This window comes from Lipomyces tetrasporus, assembly GCF_029532465.1.
Source record: "Lipomyces tetrasporus strain NRRL Y-64009 chromosome Unknown POJ06scaffold_2, whole genome shotgun sequence".
In the NCBI taxonomy this organism is placed as follows: Eukaryota; Fungi; Ascomycota; class Lipomycetes; order Lipomycetales; family Lipomycetaceae; genus Lipomyces; species Lipomyces tetrasporus.
In genome coordinates this window covers 315,862-334,822 of record NW_026611597.1, presented here as the reverse complement: position 1 = coordinate 334,822, position 18,961 = coordinate 315,862, and the positions used below count along the sequence as shown (strand labels likewise).

At 47.5% G+C, this 18,961-nt stretch overlaps 8 protein-coding genes across 8 annotated transcripts; 3 read left to right on the top strand and 5 right to left on the bottom strand.

The window, feature by feature from the left end:
• Window positions 1-1,528: 1,528 nt before the first annotated feature.
• Window positions 1,529-4,444, bottom strand: POJ06DRAFT_218480 (Sodium/hydrogen exchanger family-domain-containing protein). Its single transcript, XM_056185574.1, has 8 exons — window positions 4,218-4,444; window positions 4,102-4,143; window positions 3,882-4,034; window positions 3,679-3,812; window positions 3,347-3,630; window positions 2,864-3,299; window positions 2,043-2,810; window positions 1,529-1,981 (listed from the first exon to the last, which is right to left on the bottom strand). The coding sequence occupies exons 1-8, from the start codon at window positions 4,255-4,257 to the stop codon at window positions 1,847-1,849; spliced, it is 1,992 nt and encodes a 663-aa protein (XP_056045965.1). The 5' UTR covers window positions 4,258-4,444; the 3' UTR covers window positions 1,529-1,846.
• Window positions 4,445-4,627: 183 nt separating this feature from the next.
• Window positions 4,628-5,735, top strand: POJ06DRAFT_287716 (tetrapyrrole biosynthesis, uroporphyrinogen III synthase; the record flags this gene model as incomplete). Its single annotated transcript, XM_056190272.1, has 2 exons — window positions 4,628-4,897; window positions 4,953-5,735. 2 exons carry the CDS (start codon window positions 4,628-4,630, stop codon window positions 5,454-5,456), a joined length of 774 nt encoding a protein of 257 aa, XP_056045964.1. The 3' UTR covers window positions 5,457-5,735.
• POJ06DRAFT_279926 (class I glutamine amidotransferase-like protein) lies at window positions 5,512-7,174 on the bottom strand (the record flags this gene model as incomplete). The annotated part of the gene is made up of 4 exons (XM_056189851.1): window positions 5,512-5,555; window positions 5,892-6,845; window positions 6,904-7,030; window positions 7,082-7,174. 4 exons carry the CDS (start codon window positions 7,172-7,174, stop codon window positions 5,512-5,514), a joined length of 1,218 nt encoding a protein of 405 aa, XP_056045963.1.
• Window positions 7,175-7,679: 505 nt separating this feature from the next.
• On the top strand, window positions 7,680-8,689 carry POJ06DRAFT_244871 (uncharacterized protein). The gene is made up of 3 exons (XM_056186563.1): window positions 7,680-8,033; window positions 8,106-8,194; window positions 8,248-8,689. Exons 1-3 carry the CDS (start codon window positions 7,762-7,764, stop codon window positions 8,325-8,327), a joined length of 441 nt encoding a protein of 146 aa, XP_056045962.1. The 5' UTR covers window positions 7,680-7,761; the 3' UTR covers window positions 8,328-8,689.
• POJ06DRAFT_205726 (pheromone A receptor-domain-containing protein) lies at window positions 8,690-10,465 on the bottom strand. The gene is made up of 2 exons (XM_056185362.1): window positions 9,615-10,465; window positions 8,690-9,552 (listed from the first exon to the last, which is right to left on the bottom strand). The coding sequence occupies exons 1-2, from the start codon at window positions 10,144-10,146 to the stop codon at window positions 8,864-8,866; spliced, it is 1,221 nt and encodes a 406-aa protein (XP_056045961.1). The 5' UTR covers window positions 10,147-10,465; the 3' UTR covers window positions 8,690-8,863.
• Window positions 10,466-13,018: 2,553 nt separating this feature from the next.
• POJ06DRAFT_235479 (uncharacterized protein) lies at window positions 13,019-14,057 on the top strand (the record flags this gene model as incomplete). The annotated part of the gene is made up of 5 exons (XM_056185834.1): window positions 13,019-13,036; window positions 13,108-13,124; window positions 13,159-13,305; window positions 13,361-13,447; window positions 13,514-14,057. The coding sequence occupies 5 exons, from the start codon at window positions 13,019-13,021 to the stop codon at window positions 14,055-14,057; spliced, it is 813 nt and encodes a 270-aa protein (XP_056045960.1).
• Window positions 14,058-14,186: 129 nt separating this feature from the next.
• Window positions 14,187-15,397, bottom strand: POJ06DRAFT_50784 (HAD-like domain-containing protein). The gene is made up of 4 exons (XM_056191135.1): window positions 15,209-15,397; window positions 15,105-15,145; window positions 14,533-15,052; window positions 14,187-14,483 (listed from the first exon to the last, which is right to left on the bottom strand). The coding sequence occupies exons 1-4, from the start codon at window positions 15,240-15,242 to the stop codon at window positions 14,359-14,361; spliced, it is 720 nt and encodes a 239-aa protein (XP_056045959.1). The 5' UTR covers window positions 15,243-15,397; the 3' UTR covers window positions 14,187-14,358.
• Window positions 15,398-15,536: 139 nt separating this feature from the next.
• On the bottom strand, window positions 15,537-18,583 carry POJ06DRAFT_218460 (uncharacterized protein). The gene is made up of 4 exons (XM_056185573.1): window positions 17,910-18,583; window positions 16,161-17,845; window positions 16,026-16,106; window positions 15,537-15,970 (listed from the first exon to the last, which is right to left on the bottom strand). Exons 1-4 carry the CDS (start codon window positions 18,346-18,348, stop codon window positions 15,779-15,781), a joined length of 2,397 nt encoding a protein of 798 aa, XP_056045958.1. The 5' UTR covers window positions 18,349-18,583; the 3' UTR covers window positions 15,537-15,778.
• Between the last annotated feature and the right edge of the window lie 378 nt (window positions 18,584-18,961).

Below are 18,961 nucleotides of genomic sequence, written 5' to 3'. Positions count from 1 at the left end.
GCAAAAAAGGTACAGCCTGGAGCTCGGGAATGGGTTGCGGTAATTCAGGGCGTCAATTCCCAGGGCTGGACGGTGCCGCCGTTCGTCATTGTTGCAGGGAAAACCCACCTCGCGTCTTGGTATCGAAACAGCGGATTTCCACCCGACTGGGTAATCGCTGTTACTGAGAACGGTTGGACGACGAATGAGAAAGGCATGGATTGGATTCGGCATTTTGAGAAGCATACCAAATCCCGAACTGTGGGTGGTTATCGTCTTCTGTTAGATCCTCGACGGCCACGAGAGCCACCACTCTGATGAGTTCGAGGAATACCGCAAGGAAAACAACATCATCACCCTCTGTATGCCTCCTCATTCCTCTCACATGCTCCAGCCACTCGATGTTGGGTGTTTTAGCCCGCTAAAGAAGGAATATGGTCGGCAAATTGAGGATATGATGACATCACCTACATTACCAAGGACGACTTCTTTCCTGCCTTCCGCGTTGCGTTTTTCGCTGCAATGACGGAAAAAATCATCCAAGGAGGTTTCCGAGGTGCTGGACTTCTTCCATTCGACCCCGAGAGTGTGATTTCTATGCTCGATCTCAAGTTAAAGACGCCAACGCCTCCAAACTCCCGCCCTGGTAACCCCCTCCCTTGGGTTTCCCAGACACCTAACAACCCAACCGAAGCCTCATCATAGACTACTTTCATCAAGAATCGAATTGCCCGTCATCAAAATAGCTCCCCAACCTCAATCTACGAAGCTGTTGACCAGTTTGCCAAGGGTACGTCGAAAATGATGCACCAGTTGGCATTGTTGAAGGCGGAGAACCAGATCCTTCGGCAAGGAATGGAGGAGCTTAGCAAACGCCGGAGGGCTAAAAAAACATGTTTACGGCAAGGAGGATCACTTGGTCAACAGGAAGCACAAGATTTGCAAGACGAAAGGGACATTGCGCAACAGTAAAGCAGGAAACACAGGCAAGTAGTGGTCGGAAGCCAAGGGAAGAGAGCGCGCGGCGCTGTGGCAACTGCGGCGAGACCGGACACAACGCGCGCACCTGTCAGATTGTAATACAGACGTCTGAGGAAGAGGATTCTGAGTAGTTTCAATTGATTTTAGGCGTTTTGGTGGAATTGTCGCGATGTTTTATAACGTGGGTGTGGGTAAGTGCGCCGCTCGTTTGGATGCGCCGCTCGTTATACATGGTTATCAATGTACGATTTAAGCTATAAAGAGGTGGTGGTCCGGGTAAGTTGGGCCCCCCCTGTGTGTACATTGTGTGATACTACGATTCAGTTGTTTCTTTGATCTTTTGTTAGGTTTGTTCCGAGCGTGTTGTAGAATAAATAGAAGTTGATCGCGGGTACTATTTCCGAGCATTTTGTGCTGGAGTATCTCAGCAAATTAGATAATAGCAATAATTAGTAACGAATAACTGAATTTGTGGGTAAGTGGGCTGACAGCAAATCAATAGACACCGAATTCATTTCTGGAGTCCAGACATCTCCAGGTCCGGTGTTATTGCTATTCAGCTGATGAAGCCTGCCCATGCACGAAAGTTCCAACAATCTTACCACTAGAGTTAACGCATGTAATACTGACGCTGAATCACTGAGGTCCGAACGATACATGAATAATTCAATTAATAAATATAGTCGACAACAAATCCAGCACCCAAACGACGGGACAACAAGATATCTAACGATTCCCCACCCCCCAGATAATTGCAGATTAAATACATGCGACCAAGTACTGTGGATCCACCTTAGGTTTATTCACTAGAATACTTGCCGATCCAAAAACAAATGCTTCTACATAACCTATAGGATGCAAAAAACTACTTACAGATTTAAGGCTACTATATTGTCCCCGAGACGTCTGGTCTTGACGAGCTTGCTGGGGCTTGGGGCGACGGTGCCTTTTGAGACGTTGATAAAGACAAATCGCTGGATGAATTACGAGAGGATGTGTCCAGTAAAACTGGTTTGAGGACCTATAATCAAAAACGGTTAACATGTGGATTATTCAAACCAAGCTCACCGGTGACAACTTACGTGCTCATCAAACTCTTGGAACCACCGAGCATGATCTTCTGCAGTCCGCGCCAATAGACCAGGAAGTCCACCAATAGGGGTATTCGCATTCGAACTAGAACTCGACGTAGACGCAGTATTACTTCCGGTTGCAGAAGGATTCATCGACGTCGTTCGCGAAATCGGTGGTGTCAGTTGTGTCTTGCTTCCACTTTCTGAAGCAGCACGGTCACTTGACTCCGACACTGATCCGCGCGAATGCGTGTGTGGTTCTTGCAGAGAGAACGTCCCCTGGGCAACTTCTGGCGACCGCCTACTCTTTTGCAACGGCAGATCACTCCCATTTTGTGATATTGAGCTAGCCCTCCGCTGATTATGATTATTCTCTGCGTATGGAGAATATAGCACGTGACTCTGTCCCTTGTTAGCACTATTGCCCGACTCCATGTCGAGTTCGATATCGCTATCGTTATCATCTGTCTCAACTCCGGTTTGGATCCCAAGGATCTCAAGCATACGAGCCGTTGTGCCTCCAAACACAATAACTGTTAACACAACAACCACTAAAATCGTAGCACGAAGAGCGTTCGCGTTTTCGTCTTCCAAGCCGGCCGCAAGAGCAACGCCGACGGCCCCTCGAAGACCGGCCCAGAATAGCATCATCTGATACTGCTCAGGAAGTTCTGCTGGAACTGCTCGTCCATATGCCCTGGCTCGGGTGACATGTACGAAGTTGATAAGCCGTGATAAGGGGAATACTGCTGCCCATCTTGACACGCAAATTGCAAACTACACCATTAGGTCAAAGACCGCAACGCATATAATACTTGACGGCAACTTACAGCTGTGACAACAATTAACAGTGGCTTGTACACCAGTTCGACCTCAGTGAAAAGCGATAGCCCCAAATAAATGAAAATGAAATTCTCAGATAACTGAGCCAGCGTTTGGAACATGAACTTCGTCGCGATCTGGGTCCTCCTCGACATATTGTAGTACGCATAGTGCTTCAAAGTGATGCCGCAGAACAACAGTGATACGATACCGGACATGTGACATCCATTAGAGAAGAAATATGCCGCGTAGGCAAAGAGCAGGATAAGACAGGTCTCTATGGACGGAAAGAGGCGGATACGTGAGTGCTTCAGAATGAGTGCTGTCATGACACCGACAATAGAGCCTATCAAGAGCGAAATCGTGAACGTCATCAAGAAAATGCCGATACCCTTGAAGACGCCACTGACACCGGCCGATTCGCCATGAAGTTTTTGCGTCGTCCTACACTGTTAGACGGAAACTTTCATGTTAGTACAACATTAACTTACTCAAACATAACGATAGAAACAGCGTCATTGAGAATACTTTCGCCGAAAATAATCGTGTATAATTTGGGATCGACTTTGTATGTATTGAAAATGGACAGAATCGTGACCGGATCGGTCGCAGATAACGTGGCACCGAACCCAAGAGCCGTAACAAACGGAATATTCAGGCCCTCAAGGCCAAGGAATGCCCAGATATAAATAATAACCCCAACTACGACTGCAGATATGAACGTTCCAGCGAATGCGAACGTAAGGATCGTGCCGATATTCCGGAAAAAGTTCGCCTGTAGTCTATTAGCACACGATTAAAGCGGCTACATGGCAGACCGTACCTGGTGCAGTTCATAGCCACAGTTGAGAATGATAGGTGGGAGGAGCATATTGAAGAAGTATGAATACTTGAATGAGACGGTATCTTGAATATAATGGCCAGGTAATATTCGGATTACTAAGCCAACAAGCATGCCTATAGGCTGTTAAAATCCTCCACTCGTCTTTCAATATCGTCATATTGCAGGCTTGCAATAGTACTCACCAGCAAAGATCGAAACGACAGTTTCATGTACCGCCTGGATTTTCCGGAGTTGCAGGTAATAACTAGTCCATAGCGAGCCAATGAGAAGGACAATTAGAATAAACAGCGCCCATGACGAGTACAATTCTTGTTGACTAGGATTATTTAACTCGTCTATGTCGCAAATATGTTAGCGCCGGTTATTAAGATCAACAAATGCTTCCTATGGTTAGGATCATACCATCCGGCGTGCCTTCGAAATCAGCGTCGCTGTCTCTTCGGACTAAAATATTGATTAGCACTCATGTCCCCAACAAGGTCTAATACATAGACCTGATCCAACGATGCTTGACCTACATAGCAGACTTGCCGCCGTCGACAGTGTGGAACTCAGCATAATGAGCGGCGACCGTCAACACACAAGGAAAGATCTCATTTGCACCGGCTCTACCGGTACTCGAATAAATATCCAAATGTCCCAAAGCCCAAGACTGCGTGATATTCGAGTCTATTAATTCTGTCCACTTCTGCCTAGGATAGTTGTTGAGTCTCGCGTGGATTTCGACAGAGGCGACAAGGTCGCATGCGGCGTTCGGCTTTCGATGGAGGCAGCGCTGCGGCCACCTGAGCCAGTACGCAGCCAATCTACCCGGCCCTATGGTTGTGGGCAAGGGTCTGCCACGCGCGGCTCGTGGCTCGAGGGCCTCTAACTGAACAAACGCTGTAGTCCGGTCAAGTTCGACACAATCCACACTATAAATGCGTCCATGCCGAAAATAATATTTCTGAAAAATCCAAATCCAGATGCGTCTAGCGATACATACGCGCTATCGGCAAAATCGAGTTGCTACGACTCGTGTTTCTTGCCGATACTGTCGCATGGGTTTGTCGACCAGTCGGGACTGCGAGCGTACATTGCCGATCTGGCAGCCGTAGCCGACCAGACACCAATAGATGCGCTAATTATAACGTCGCAACGAGCGGTTGAGGCTGTTGCTTCTGCACTCCTCGAGTCGTCAGGTTCGTGGTCGCCCAGAGTGTTCCCTCGCTTCGCTGTTTAATTAATGGCAGTGAATAGACTCGACTGCAGAGTATATACTCTCACTGCCGCTGTACACTGTCGGTCCTGCAACGGCAGCATTAGTCCAATCACATGGGTTCAGCAAAATATATGGTGGTGCAGAGGCAGGTAATGGCAGCGTCCTCGCGTCTCAAATCGTCAGCGCGCAACCTCGACGGTGTGTGTTCTTCACAGGAGAAACTAGACGGGATGTTATTCCTGTAACGCTGTGCGAGAATGGAATTGAATGTATAGAACGCGTGGTGTATGCTTCCACAAGCATCGAGGGTGTTGAGGATCAATTTATGAATGTATTGAGCAGTACAGAGGACGCTGTTTGGACCGTGTTTTTCTCGCCTGCTGGGGCAGAAAGCATTGCTCGATATATAGCGAGAAATCGAAGGACTACAAAAGTTGCCGCAATAGGTCCTACAACTGAAGGATTCCTGCTGCAAAATGGCGTTACCCCTGATGCAGTCTCCCGAAAGCCGGATCCACAGAGTTTATTGCAGGGAATTCTTGAAGCGTCCAGATGAGCGACGACACCTCGTTGGAATTGTGGCATACTAACTTCATCATACCAACGTGCGCTCACCGCCCATTGTGAAATAATAACGTGTGTTGCAATTTATTATCTTTCATATACAGGAATGGTTTGGAAAAAGAGTGGCAATGAAACAAGTTTCAAAACAGGACCTAGGAATACATAATAAGAATAACCGTTACCCAAAAAAAAATAAAGCACAAACACAAAGTTGAACAATAACTTTTGCTGACTCGCGCATGTTTGTTAACTAGCTGATGTAAAGTAGTGGACTGGACTTATTCCCAAAAAACCGGATAGCAGGTTGACCAAGAAAACTTTGCAAAACTGAAATATTCGACTGGCACACCGCTTTACAAGCTGCCAGTCGCGATACCAGTCGCGCGCTCGTCGGCGGTGGCCGCAACAGCAGCAGCGGCGGACACACTGACTAGATCCTTCTCAGCCTTGTACTGCTTGATGTTCTCCAAGAACTTGTCAAAGAGGAAGGCAGAGTCCAAAGGACCACCCTTAGCTTCAGGATGAAACTGGGTGCTGAAGATAGGTCTGGAGGCGTGGTACATGCCTTCGTTCGATCGGTCGTTCAAGTTAATGAAGTATTCCTTGAAGTCACCAGGCAACGTCTTGGCATCTACTGCATATCCGTGGTTCTGGGAGGTGATGTGGCAATTGCCAGTTGTGACATCGAGAGTAGGAATGTTGTGCGCACGGTTACCGTACTTCAGCTTAACAGTCCTGGCACCGACAGCCAACGCAAGGAGCTGATGGCCCAAACAAATGCCAAAGATTGGCAGAGTGTGAGCTTTCATGGTCTGCTGCAAGTTGTAGATAGTCTCCGCGCAGTGGGTTGGGTCACCGGGACCATTGGAAATGAAAATTCCATCAAACTGGCTGGCGACATCTTGGACAGGGAAGTCATGGGGCAAAACAGTAACCGACGCACCACGGCTGACGAGGCATCTCAAGATATTCTCCTTGACACCACAGTCGAGAACGGCAATCTTGATATCCTGACCGGGGTTGACTTCGTAGACCTGCTTAGTCGAGACCTTCGCAACCAGATGCATTGCACCAGGATCCTGGAAGCCGCTAATGTTCTCCTGGTCGCCGACGGTAATCTGAGCCAAGCTGGAACCCTGTTCTCGGAGATATGTCACGATGGCCCGAGTATCGACACCAGTCACAGCTGCAACACCCTCGCGCTTGCACCAGTCTCCCAGAGACTCAACAGCAGTCCAGTGAGAATACTTCTCAGCGAAGTCGGCGACAACTATTCCTGAGCACTGAATCTTGGATGACTCAAAGTAGCGAAGAAGACTGTACTCGTCTCGGCCCAGGCCTGGAACGCCGTAGTTTCCAATTAGAGGCTGAGTGAATACCACTGAATACTCGTTAGCCAAAGTGTGCCGCGAAAGAGTTCGACAATTTCGGTGACGTACAGATCTGTCCGGTGTAGGATGGGTCCGTCATGGACTCCGGATACCCGACGAGCGAAGTCGTGAACACGGCCTCGCCCGAAGTGCTATTTTCGGCACCGAATGAATGTCCGGTATAAACGGGACCATCCTTAATAGCAAGTGTTGCTTTCTCGAGAGCAGGAGTACTAAGATATCGGACCCAGATGGGAGAACTCGCGAGCCGCGAGGCCAACGTGGGCTTCTGCTTGAGCAGCGAACCAAACGAAACTGGACGATAGAATCGTGGCAGCATAATTTATAGATGCGAATTCTTCCAAATGTGGTCTATTGTCGTTGTCAGTATCGAAAGGCTGGAACCCCCCCACTACAAGGAGCGGCAAGAGGTATTCGGAAGGTTTCTCGTACCTGATAAGTAGTCCTGTTAATGAAAAAGTTAGCGGCTGTGGATCCAAAGTTCGGTAAGCTCGGGCCACGCGAGTGACCGTCCGCAAGAGACCTCTACTAACCTGGCAAGTGAACAACGAAAACAATCTCATATACGCAGACGTGTACGACGAATGTCGCAAAGAATTGAGTCTTCGGGAAAGAGATATCAGGAGAGAGGGGGTGTGAAATAGCGACGGTGGGATCAGGCGAAGATCTTTTTCAAAAAAAAAAAACCCAGGAAAAAAGTCAAACGATTTAAGTTCGGCCGAGCATTGAGTAATTCGGGGTGGGCGATTGCCGGGTAATTGACGAAGACGCTCGTGACTGCAGGAGTGACGTGCATTGTCCCATTACTACTCTCTTACGACGCGCTACCAATAATAAGTCGGAAGATTTTCGTTCATCAAATTGGCCAACAGGCATTATAGATAAGTTATATCAGTATCGCTCGCAATGATCTGGTCATTATTCTCTCGTTCTGCTCTCCGTAGCACTGCTACATCTGCGCGATCGTTCTCGTCTACCAGCGCGGCTAAGGATCTCGCTCGCGTCACGCTCATTGGTAGACTCGGTGCCAATCCTGAGAAGGCGACCTCGGCCAACGGCCGTGATTATGCCCGATATTCAGTAGCAGTCAGACAGGGCCGGGATACTGAGCCGTCGTGGTACCATGTTGTTAGCTTTGATCAGCACCTGGACTATTTGTTGAACAACTTTGCTAAGGGGTACGTTCAAGTCGCGTGTCGAAAAGAACGACTGCTGCAGCGCATTGCGATCCTAACATTTTGTAAATTTAGAAACTTGGTCTACGTCGAAGCGTCCGCTAGTTTGCAGCCTTTTGAGACGGCCGACGGTCGAAGAGTTGGTTCGCTTCAGTTGGTTCAGCGTATGTTTTCCTCGATTTCCAGGTTCTGTCGCTAACATGATTTCTCGCTATAGGATCAATTCAGAGACTGTCCGCTCCTCGAAAAGAAGAGCAGGCAGAAAGTGCTCAGACCGAGGCAGAGGTCGAGAACTAAGTTAGGTCGGTCGTTGACGGCACTGTATTTTAGTTTGTATATTGATTGGAGGTATCCGAAATGTTCCATATAGCCGGACATAATTATGCTCCACCACGGTTTTCATTGAATATAAAAATGGTCAATCTCTACTTGTAAAACGCGATTGGGCACAAGCTGTGTCATATCGCGTCCGCTGGAAGGTCGGTCGAAAGGTGGTGATGGTTTGATCCACAGAAGTCTATGATAAAATGGTTAGTGCCGTGTGTTGCTCTGGGCGTGGATTAGAGACCTCTTGTTAGATGGCAACGCACTTCCACACCAAATGAATCATTTATGCGGTATTTAATATTATTCTGTAAAGCTATCGTGTATTATACACAACATCGCCATAACCTGAACCCATCGAACTAGACCGAATTCGACGGATTTGCAAAATACAAAACAAGCCATGTTAGGCCCAAAACACCGCTCCCTACTCAACTGTCCAAAGTAGAGTACAAGACGCTAAGCCGTCACGCTTGCAGAAACCACTCGCGGCAGCATATTTTCTCCGTTTACTTCTCAATGCGAACTTCATACTTGACTTTAACAGCCTTCTCGAGGAATTGCGGGTCGCTCCCATCGGTGAGCGTGCTATTCTCGCTCCGAGCGTCAGTATTCTGGACACCGCCGATTACAAAAGCCGAGTTAGAATTAACGTTGCCAAACTTCTCACCAAGCTCCAGATCGTGAATTGTTTCCCACGTGTCGAATCTGGTAGGTCGGGACCCGCCGGTTCCGCACGATACGGTTGAGTGCATAGAATGGATGTAGTTGCTGCTTCCGGTCGTGTCGGAATAAGCGTCGTGTTTGGCCAGCCATTTGCTGTTGGGGAACAGTTTTCGGAAGCCAAGAGCGACGAGCCAGTCGCGGTACATATTGCGGGCGTCGACACCGAATCCAAAGTAGACAAACAAAAGCACAGACACAATGGTAAAATAATAAAAATCCTTGCGTGTGCCTGACGCCACGACCCTAGGGATTGTATTCCAGTTGGCGTGAGTTTTGCTAAAGTTGAAAGCATGGATTCCAGGCTTCACGTTGGTGACAAGTGTCACGATTGCGAGAGGTAGCTCTACGAACATCACCGTGATGCAGAAGAACAGCAAGCGGGCGAATCGTGCAACAGTCAATCCTGACTGGCTCGATCGCAGGACCTCTCGGAACTGACGCCGGCGTTGGAAGTATCTGTAAATTGTAATAGCTAAATATTGCTCATATTAACACAAACCTTCACACTATCGTTAGAGACAAAGAATAGCCTACCGGAATAAATGGCCGACACGATTGGGAAGAAAGGCTGCCAAAATGTGTTAAGCCAGAACGATGCCCATGAATCGTCAAAGATGATGATGCAACCAGAATGCTGGAGAAGAATGTATCGAAACGGCTGGTAAACGTAAAACGTTGCAAGATTCCAGAGAGGGAATCCAACGCAAAGCAAAAGTTCCACGATCAGTTCCCGTCGCCTTTGAGCGACACTGACCGACAGTGTGACTTTCTTGGACAATATTCTTGCCAATGTCCGAGCCATGGATGCCAACGAGCAGATGATGCCGGTTCCACAAACATAGGGCAGTCGGCCAATGATGTCGCATAGTACCTTTCCTTCCCAGTATTCATACACGTCAGGACCTCCATACAGCGATGCTTGGATAATGATCGTTATATTGGCGATGATGACATATATGACGAAGATCGTGGCCGACAAGTTGCGCTGCCGAAAGTTCCAAAAGAAAGGGCTGGCCGAGAGTATGAGTGACAGTACGCCGCAGACAAACAGCGGGACATTAATCATGGCGCTGGAGAGGATGTGGATGCTCGATCCAGAACCAAAATACTTCTAGAGAATTACCGACAAGATGCCAGGGGAGTATCGCCAGATTACAGTATTACCAACGAACGTGCGGTTAAGGACAGAACAGGAAGATGGAAGAGCAGGCAAGCTATATCTACGACTGATGCAGCAGATGGCACACAAGGGACCTGCAAGACTGACTAGCGATGGTCACAGCGTACCCCCTTTTCGCATAGCAGAAGTTGGTCGCACATAGTAGACGGCAGAGACACGACTCAGCGATACGCGATATTGTGGCCCACGACGAAGTAGCAGGTCTTGCTCCATGCTGGCAACGTTGCGTCCGGAGACACTCGCACCTGATGTCTTTGTGGGCCCAGCTGTCACAACCTGAGACAGTTCGGAGCGTGCCGAGGTCGCCATACACAATGCCAGAGCCAGGACAAGGGACACACACGCGAGCTGCCTAGACCCGGACAACTTCCTTAGCGTCGGCCAGGATCTCGCGATGTCCCCCAGAATGACCCACAATCCGCGATGCGGTCTCAGTCAATGAGAAGTAGGCGATGACCATCGTCCGCGTGGCCAAAATATCGCCGCTTTAGGCGAGGCATTGCCGCCCCGATTAGGCAAGTCGCATGATGGGTGCGGCGCGCGGCGCATGCGAAGTGAACCCCTCTGCACCCAAACTTGTCGCGAAGTGCGACTAATACGACGATCCTATAACAAAGGACACTTGACGCCTATTTGCAAATTGTGCAGATAATCATTGCGCTTTGACGATTTGAACACGTAACGCAGACTGGTTGCTGGTTGCTGGTTGCTCAGTCCTTGTGATTGATGGCGCCTGAATGCAACCCTAGGTTACCCATATACATTGGCCCGTGACGTCATAATGAGAATACTTCCAGCGATTTTTGCTAGACTTTTTGCGAATGTCTTCGGATCGCGCGGGGTGCGGGCTACTAGTTGCGGAAAACCTTCGCGTGTCCAGCCTGCGCACGTTAACGTTGCAGAAAACTATCACACCTTCACCGATCCATATATGAACACACTTGACGGCCGGCTGAGACAATAATCGTCGCGTGGAGCTAGCGTTGTGTGCATCTATGATCTAATTCTGCAAATTAAGGAGGCGGCCATTAGCCGGTTTGTGAATTCCCGCGCTTCTGGTTCTGGCGCTATACCCTAGTTGACCGGTTCTAAATTAGCCATAACTATCGACCACTGTCTCTCGGTAGCAGTTTAAACAGCCTCAGCAATAGTCATCCACGCTTGGTTGTATACTGACGGCGGTTAATCGCAAGGATGTCTGCAGAAGGGGGAGTTTCGCACGGACTCCTCAAGATGAAATGATTGATGTACGTCCGTCGCGTAATCTAGGCAAGGATACAAAGCACATTCTCCATATAGTTGCTTACTGCATTGAACACGCAATGGTGAGTGTTGCTAGAGTTTTGTTGATCCAGAAGTACAGTTGTAGAAGCGGACTCAATATGCCTTGCTATATCGGCGAGCAGCGGAAAAAGTCGGACAAGTTGATGTCTCATGCAGTTATTAGTCGGGTACGAAGAGCAAGACCATATTCAAAACCTATCTGCCTAGTCGTCGGAATACTTAACTAAAGTCCAGATATTACTAGCCTTATGGCAAATAGTAGCGCGTAAGACGTGCATAGGACATTTAGTAAAGTATTTACGCTGAGGAATTCCGTTGGATGTTATATATTAGTGGGCGCTGCTCGCCTGATGAGGAGGTGGCCGAATACGATTGTTCTCGTCCTTAGTATTGTTCCATAACACCGCAATTTTCAGCCGCATCGCGTGAGGCAATTATCTACAATTTCAAGGGATCTGTACTACTTGAACTAAGTGAACAGTAGGTTGTTATATTCGGATTCACTAGGCCTGACGGCACCAATGAGTATGTGCATGGTACTGACCAATCTGCTTTGAGTAACCTGAAGCTCGGCCACATCTTTTAATTGTATTTTGCTTGTACAGCACTATACGCGGCTGTCAGAACTCACTGGCAGAGGGGCAGGAGGTTGACGGCTATTGGTCTGTCTGCCACATCTTGTAATTCATTCATGCGTCCATTTCTTCCAGTCACATTGAGCGTCAGTTTTAGTCTGAAATAAGCTGCAAGCCACAGTCAACGGGCTGGTGTGAGTAACACTTTTTGTGGCGTTAAAAGCACTGTTACTGTCCACAGGCATCGTCCACGGCAAAATTGCTCACCACCAACTTATTACTAAATCGTACCAGTCTGACAAACCGCTCATTGAGAGCTTGACGTACAATGCTTCACGACGATTATTGGACGGTCCATCCTCGTTATCCTGAAGCGAGTGCAGCTCTGGACGAGAGTCAAGACCCCGCGTGGACCCTCTGTGGCAGAATACAGCATCGACCCAGTCAATGTCGCCAAATTGTTCTTAGGATAGTCAAATTGGAATAAGCGAATAATACCACAGATACACTACTGACAAATGTCGCCAGATCCTACGAATCAAGAGAGATGTTGCATAGAAAATCCAGTGATCGTGGCTTAATACCTCGACGACGGATGATGTCACTGCAAAACTCTAAAACTCCACTGTATTCGTAAAATATGGGTCACGTATACGCCACAAATGCCGGAGCGATTATATACCTCTCGCAGCTATCGCGAAAAATTTCGGTTTGATGTAATAATACTTACCTAACTCGGGCTTTGTCATAAATAACTATCTCGATCAACCTAGCATTACACCTATTCTCGCAGATATATAACGACAGGGGTTTGGGTCCTAGTTATAGAATCTGTACCTTTTCCCGTTTCAAAGCTTACATCTCGTTTTCAGTCTTGCCTCATTTATCCACTGATTAGAATGGCTGTTCGTGCGCAGGTGTGTGATGTTGCCGCATAATCTCGACTCTTGATTGTTGCGGTCAACGTGCTAACTCATGTTATTTTTAGTTCGAGAATTCGAATGAGTAAGTCTCGTGTTGTGCATGTCGTAAATATCAGACGTCAGCTGCACGCGCACTCGCAGTTCACTAGGAGGTATTGCAATGGCGAATCTAATATAGATTTCACTTCTAGGATTGGTGTGTTTGCCACCTTGACGAATTCTTATTCACTAGTTTCTGTTGGGGCTTCGGAAAACTTTTACAGGTAATGTTCTTCAAGCGAACGTCCGTACCGTTTGGTTAACGTAAAATTAATACAGTGTTTTGGAAGCTGAGCTGGGTGATGTTATCCCTATCTGCCATACTACTATCGGCGGTACCAGAATCATTGGGCGATTGACTGCAGGGTATGTTGAGAGCCGACTATCATCGAGTGCCGCAGGGTGGGCCATGATTTAACGTGCTTGGTTCAGAAATCGACGAGGGCTACTCGTCCCGGCCACCACTACAGATCAAGAATTACAGCACCTCCGAAATTCACTACCCGATAGTGTACGTATCCAACGAGTAGAAGAACGGTTATCTGCACTTGGCAACGTTATTTGCTGCAATGATTACGTCGCACTGGTGCACCCCGATATTGAGCGAGAAACTGAAGAACTAATTTCCGATGTCCTGGGAGTAGAAGTCTTCAGGCAAACCATTGCAGACAACGTACTTGTTGGTTCATATTGTGCGCTAAGCAATCAGGGAGGACTCGTCCATCCAAAAACTTCGATACAAGATCAGGATGAGTTGTCGTCGCTGCTGCAGGTCCCATTAGTGGCCGGCAGTATTAACCGCGGTTCACCTGTTGTCGGTGCGGGCATGATTGTTAATGACTGGCTCGCGGTCACTGGGCTGGACACAACTGCGCCCGAGCTCAGTGTCGTGGAGAGTATTTTCAAGCTCCAGGATGCACAGCAGGGCGCCATTGTTGGATCTATGCGTGATACATTAATCGAAACTTACACATAGCGCATTGGCGTGTTACGATATATGCGGAAGAGTAAATATTATCAAAGTCTTGTTATATAAACGGTTTCGGATTACATCATGTGTATTAGCAAGCACAGTTTGGGTGTCTGGGTAGAGAGGTCTTTTGTACCGGTTCTGTGTAAGTTATCATGAATGTCCAGCATTTTCCGCAACACTTGTCCATTCACTTGCAAAAGAAGGAGGCATAGAACGAAAAATTTCTTGACGCCTTGATGATAGGTATAAATACTCTTGAGCTCAGTAGCTATGTACAGCTTGAAGCACAATGTCTTCGAGCGGATTATATCAATGACTCGAAGTTCTGAATGACTTCATGCGCCGTCCTATCTTCCTCTGAAAGCGGGGCGTTGCCAGGTCTCTCAACGATGTAAGCTTCCCATCCTGCCTCTTTGGCCGCAGTAATTTCTGTCTAAATTAGAATCCGCGCACAAGAATTTTGCCGGCATATACGCACCTTTCACGTTATCACTCAAGAATAAAATTTCACTAGGATCCACGTCATTGCCAATTTGCTCCGCGATCTTTATATATGACGCGGCATCTGTCTTCAAGCCCGCACTGACAGTATCAAAGTAACCCTGAATACCTCCGGTAAGGTCGCCCTGTTCTGTATGGGCAAACAACAGGATCTGCGCATCAACAGAACCCGAGGAATAAATATACACATTCCGTTTGCCTTCCTCGAAACTGCTTGCGCCGGTCCATACGTCAAACGCTTTGTATACGTCCGGAAATAAAGGTGCCTGAAGTTCACCGGTTTCGTACCCCTTGCGCCAGACGTAGCCTTGTAAAGCTTTTAGCTCCGAGACTTTTTTGTCTGCGATCGTAAGGTCACGGATGTATGCGTATAGGCAATCATAGCTTGTGCGAACCGTTGGAGGAAAGGCGTCGATGTATGGCTGCAAATCTGGTGGCGGGCATGATGAAAAGTGATGATTCAGCTTGCTCGGTAGCGCTTCAAGAAAATAAGGGAACTAATAAAACACATTATTATAGGATCAGGAAAGAGTAAAATGTCTTTTTTACCAAAATATCTTTGACGAATGATATCGCACACACGGTGCCCTCTGTGGTTAATAGTCAGTTAATTCACTAACTAGTGATTCTTCAACGTCTGAGATCTTCCGCACCGATATCAAGCACTACATATTTCTGCGAAATCATTATAAGTATTTAAATGCCGATTGCAATTGAATGTCAGTGGAGACTTGAAGCCCAGCCGAAGCCCAGCCGTATGTTGAATCGAGACCGTTGGCGACTTTGTCCAAACTTCGCAGAGACAAAATAGTCGTGTTGACGTGATCAGCGCGTCACGGCTGGGCACGCGACATCATTCCCCCATTTCTAATACCGGTTCCATAGCCTGACAGTCGGCATCAGAGTTTTATGCTGTGTCCTGTTGAGGTTAGTAGAAGAAGCGGATTCATCTACATAGATATACAATCTATGTACTGTGCAAATTTACGTGCGCTAAATTCCAATCCGCAGATAGATATACTTGCAGTATTTATAAATTAATAGCGTATATTACAGATCCGGAACATGCGCACCATGCTCTCCATGCCTAAATACATCATACATACTTTTATACACTCCAAAAAATGCGAATGGGATTATTTACCGTGTCCACATATGTCAGTCTATTCTCGTACGTCGTCATAGTCACTGTTCACGAATCTAGCTCGTTCCTTCCAGACCAACTATGACTGATTTGACAGCTTACTTACTTCGGATTTCTTCGCCTCCGTCTTCTGTTTCCGCTTCGCAATTAATTTATCCATATAGGTTGTAATGAATGATTTAATTTTCTTCTTTTTATCGTCGCTCAGCTCCGACGCGTTCTTGACAACATGACCTGGACGCAGTTCTTTTTCAACAAGAATTTTTGTGATCTGCAATAGAGATAGTTAATAATTGCGGGTCAGCAGCATACAAGAGCCCACTTACCTCCTTGGAATACTTCTTGACATCATCATGACTAACTTCTTTCTCGTACCGAGCCACGACATTAGGAACATACTTAGCAAACTAAATACCAGTTAGGACCTGCGTCACAGCTACTCTTCATAACTCCCGACGTACCGTCTTCGTAAGCTTCATTTCCAAAGTTACTTCACCATTACTCTGCTTGTTCTCGTCTTTGTTCTTCTCATCTTTCGACTTGTGCTTTCGAGGACCACCGTTCGAACTCTCCTTCTTGACTTCTGTTTGTTCAGACTTCGACTCATCTTCTTTGGCACGCTCGGCGAGTTTCTTGTTGGCTTCGTCAATAATCTTCTGTAAGTCCAGCTTCTCTGGGGCTGGTGTACTAGCAACAGGTGGCGGGGGAGGAGGCGGCGGTGGGGGAAGGAAGTCTCCTTCTGGAAACTCCCATTGTGTCCGATTCTCTGCTCTGTTGTAGTAGTACGTCCGACCATTCGAGTCCTCTGCACTAGACCATCCCCACGGCAATGGTTTTGAAGCATTCCCAGTCGAATTACTGCGCTCAACAGGACGATAGAAGCTCCCTCGTTGTGGTGGTCGAAAAGGAGCTTTACTGGGTTGACGAGGACCTGTGGGTGGACCCATCGGTAATGGCGAATCTGTCTTTGAACTCTTTGCGTCTGGCTCGGGCGAATTAGTGACAGAATCATCCTTTTTATCTTTGTCCTTTTCGCTTTTTATCGGTCGTTCTCGGCGAGGTATTCTATACGCCATCTCGAGACTTTGCCATTCAGACTCCAATCCTTTTGCCAGCTCTGTTATCCGCTCACTTTCGCTCTCATTTGCAAATGTAGAGACGGTGACTTCAATTTTGGAACTCGATATCTTATTACGAGTCATTCTTGGCCATTTTGATAGAATCTCCAAAACCAAGATGACGATGTCGTCCTCGGCTTTCCATTCTCGCAAAAGAGACCCAAGAATCTGGTAGCCGTGCATCCGCATAACACGTCGCTGCACACCCTGGTCGTCGCTCGTGTGAATCCGCTTGAGTAATTTGCTCGCCAGCCATTTCTCCTTGCACTGTAGTAATCCACTCATAATCTTGGAAACGCTTGCTTCTGAAACGGGGCGCGTTGGCAACGTTGAGACATATTCCTCGTCGTCGGTCGGTTTGACCTTGCGCTTTCGTTTTGAAGTAGCTGTAGCCCAGTCTTCATCGTCACTAATACCAAGAGCGTCAACAAACACCTGAGATAACTTTGCCGCTGCTTCTGTTTGCGTCTTGCCACCAATAAATCCAATACAGTTCGGTTCCCCACAGTAGCAAGGTTGAGCCTGGGCACCGTATCTGTCGACGTTGTAATCGAATGTGATTTCTTCCCCGGCGAGAATATCTCGTTTCGCAAAGATGCCCATTCGGAGCTTGTCCTTAACAGCCCACTTATCGACGTAGCAGTTCGGATTACAAGAGTGATTGCAAAACCGAGCCAGGCAGCCCTTTTGCGTTGCATCGACAAATTCTCCCTTCTGCAACATCATGAAATAGAAATGCTTGATGCCATCTTCATCATATTGCTGCATACGTCTTCGAAAACGCAGCTCGTCGATAACCTCGCCGATATATTCGTATATGAATGTGCCTTGTGGGATGTTTGCTACTGCTCGAATGCCGTACCCTTTCATGTCGGTCTGAATCACATCTACCAGCGCATACTCTTGTCGCTGAAACCGCTGATTCCGACAGCCGTCGCCGCAATTGCATTCGCCATCTACACATTCCATGGACGTCATTCGATTAATGCAGTCCGATAATTCGTCGCACGCCAAGTTCTTTTCGCCGTCTGCAGATTGTCACAACGAGTTAGCTCTTGCACACCGAATCTATCACCGAAATGCGTTACGCACCCCAATTTTCCTTGCAGTCACAGGTCATAACTTCATCCTGTCCGGAATCGCCAAGACCCTTGTTGCTGTACGTGCACTCGCTCAATTCCTCGAACGCCTTTCTCGCCTCGTCTGTCCTGGAAGGCAACTCAAGGAAGAGCTTCGGCGTATAACCACCATCAGGTCTTTTCATCCGCGTAGTCTTCTGCACGGTAGTCGTCGTAGTCGTAACCGTAGTTGTCGTAATTGTGTGCTGTTTCTCTACATCAGACTCCGTCGCTCGATTGTCGACAAATGTAAGTAATCCGCCGTTCGCGGTCTCAGAACGAGAGTCCGTGCTGGGCGACGATATAGAACCTGTAGTTCCGCTTACAGACGTGTACTCATCTTCGACAAGCTCCTCCTTCTCTTTTTTCACGAGTGGTTTTCCTTCGCTGCTGCTGGTGTCGTCGTATGTCATGGTTGCAGAAGCAGATATTGATGGAGATGAGACACGACCAACGCTCCGGAAAAATCTATTTCCCGGACTATTTATTGGCTCTATTGCCGAATATGTATAAATACTATATGCTAATATAAATCGGTCAATATTGGTTACGCCTAGTAGATCAGACGGTCTAATATTCTGTGCCGCTGTGAAGAAATGAAATTGTGAGTGGAACTGCGGCTTGCAATTTCCAGCGTATGAAACGGCGTAGCAGCACTGCGTTAGATGGTATTTGTGGACCAATGCAATGTCTATTCAGCCTACGATATCATGTATAACATGTAAGGACACTAAATCCGATTTAAAAATAGAGAATATGTGGTGCATTTAAAATTCATTACAGCAGACACCACCGTGTGAGATCTGCTCTACTGAACTTCGGCGCAATGTGACTGACTCCTATTTATTCCGAAAATGCTCATCATAGATTATTATTCCTCAATCGGTAGACACATGACGGCGAGACTTCTATACCGCAGAAGATACTGTATCTGATAGTTCTGCATGCATTAATACTGGTCTGGTCCAGTAGCTGTCCAGTAGAATTGTATCAACCGCTTGCAACTTGCCTCTTTATAGCGCGCGG

Bases quoted from the DNA above. Each gene is read 5' to 3' on its own strand.
- POJ06DRAFT_205726 (XM_056185362.1), bottom strand. From the start codon at position 10,146: ATGATTAATGTCCCGCTGTTTGTCTGCGGCGTACTGTCACTCATACTC. The intron at 9,553-9,614 runs GTAGGCTATTCT...AGCAATATTTAG, and splicing joins CGTGTCGGCCATTTATTCCG to CTATTACAATTTACAGATAC.
- POJ06DRAFT_244871 (XM_056186563.1), top strand. From the start codon at position 7,762: ATGATCTGGTCATTATTCTCTCGTTCTGCTCTCCGTAGCACTGCTACA. The intron at 8,034-8,105 runs GTACGTTCAAGT...TTGTAAATTTAG, and splicing joins TTGAACAACTTTGCTAAGGG to AAACTTGGTCTACGTCGAAG. The intron at 8,195-8,247 runs GTATGTTTTCCT...TTCTCGCTATAG, and splicing joins TTCGCTTCAGTTGGTTCAGC to GATCAATTCAGAGACTGTCC.
- POJ06DRAFT_218480 (XM_056185574.1), bottom strand. From the start codon at position 4,257: ATGCTGAGTTCCACACTGTCGACGGCGGCAAGTCTGCTAT. The intron at 4,035-4,101 runs GTATGATCCTAA...TTTGCGACATAG, and splicing joins TTTCGAAGGCACGCCGGATG to ACGAGTTAAATAATCCTAGT. The intron at 2,811-2,863 runs GTAAGTTGCCGT...CTAATGGTGTAG, and splicing joins TGTTAATTGTTGTCACAGCT to TTTGCAATTTGCGTGTCAAG.
- POJ06DRAFT_50784 (XM_056191135.1), bottom strand. From the start codon at position 15,242: ATGATTTCGCAGAAATATGTAGTGCTTGATATCG. The intron at 15,146-15,208 runs GTGCGGAAGATC...TATTAACCACAG, and splicing joins ATATGTAGTGCTTGATATCG to AGGGCACCGTGTGTGCGATA. The intron at 14,484-14,532 runs GTGCGTATATGC...TAATTTAGACAG, and splicing joins CTTGAGTGATAACGTGAAAG to AAATTACTGCGGCCAAAGAG.
- POJ06DRAFT_218460 (XM_056185573.1), bottom strand. From the start codon at position 18,348: ATGACATACGACGACACCAGCAGCAGCGAAGGAAAACCACTCGTGAAA. The intron at 16,107-16,160 runs GTACGTCGGGAG...ACTGGTATTTAG, and splicing joins AAATGAAGCTTACGAAGACG to TTTGCTAAGTATGTTCCTAA. The intron at 15,971-16,025 runs GTAAGTGGGCTC...TCTCTATTGCAG, and splicing joins TCAAGAAGTATTCCAAGGAG to ATCACAAAAATTCTTGTTGA.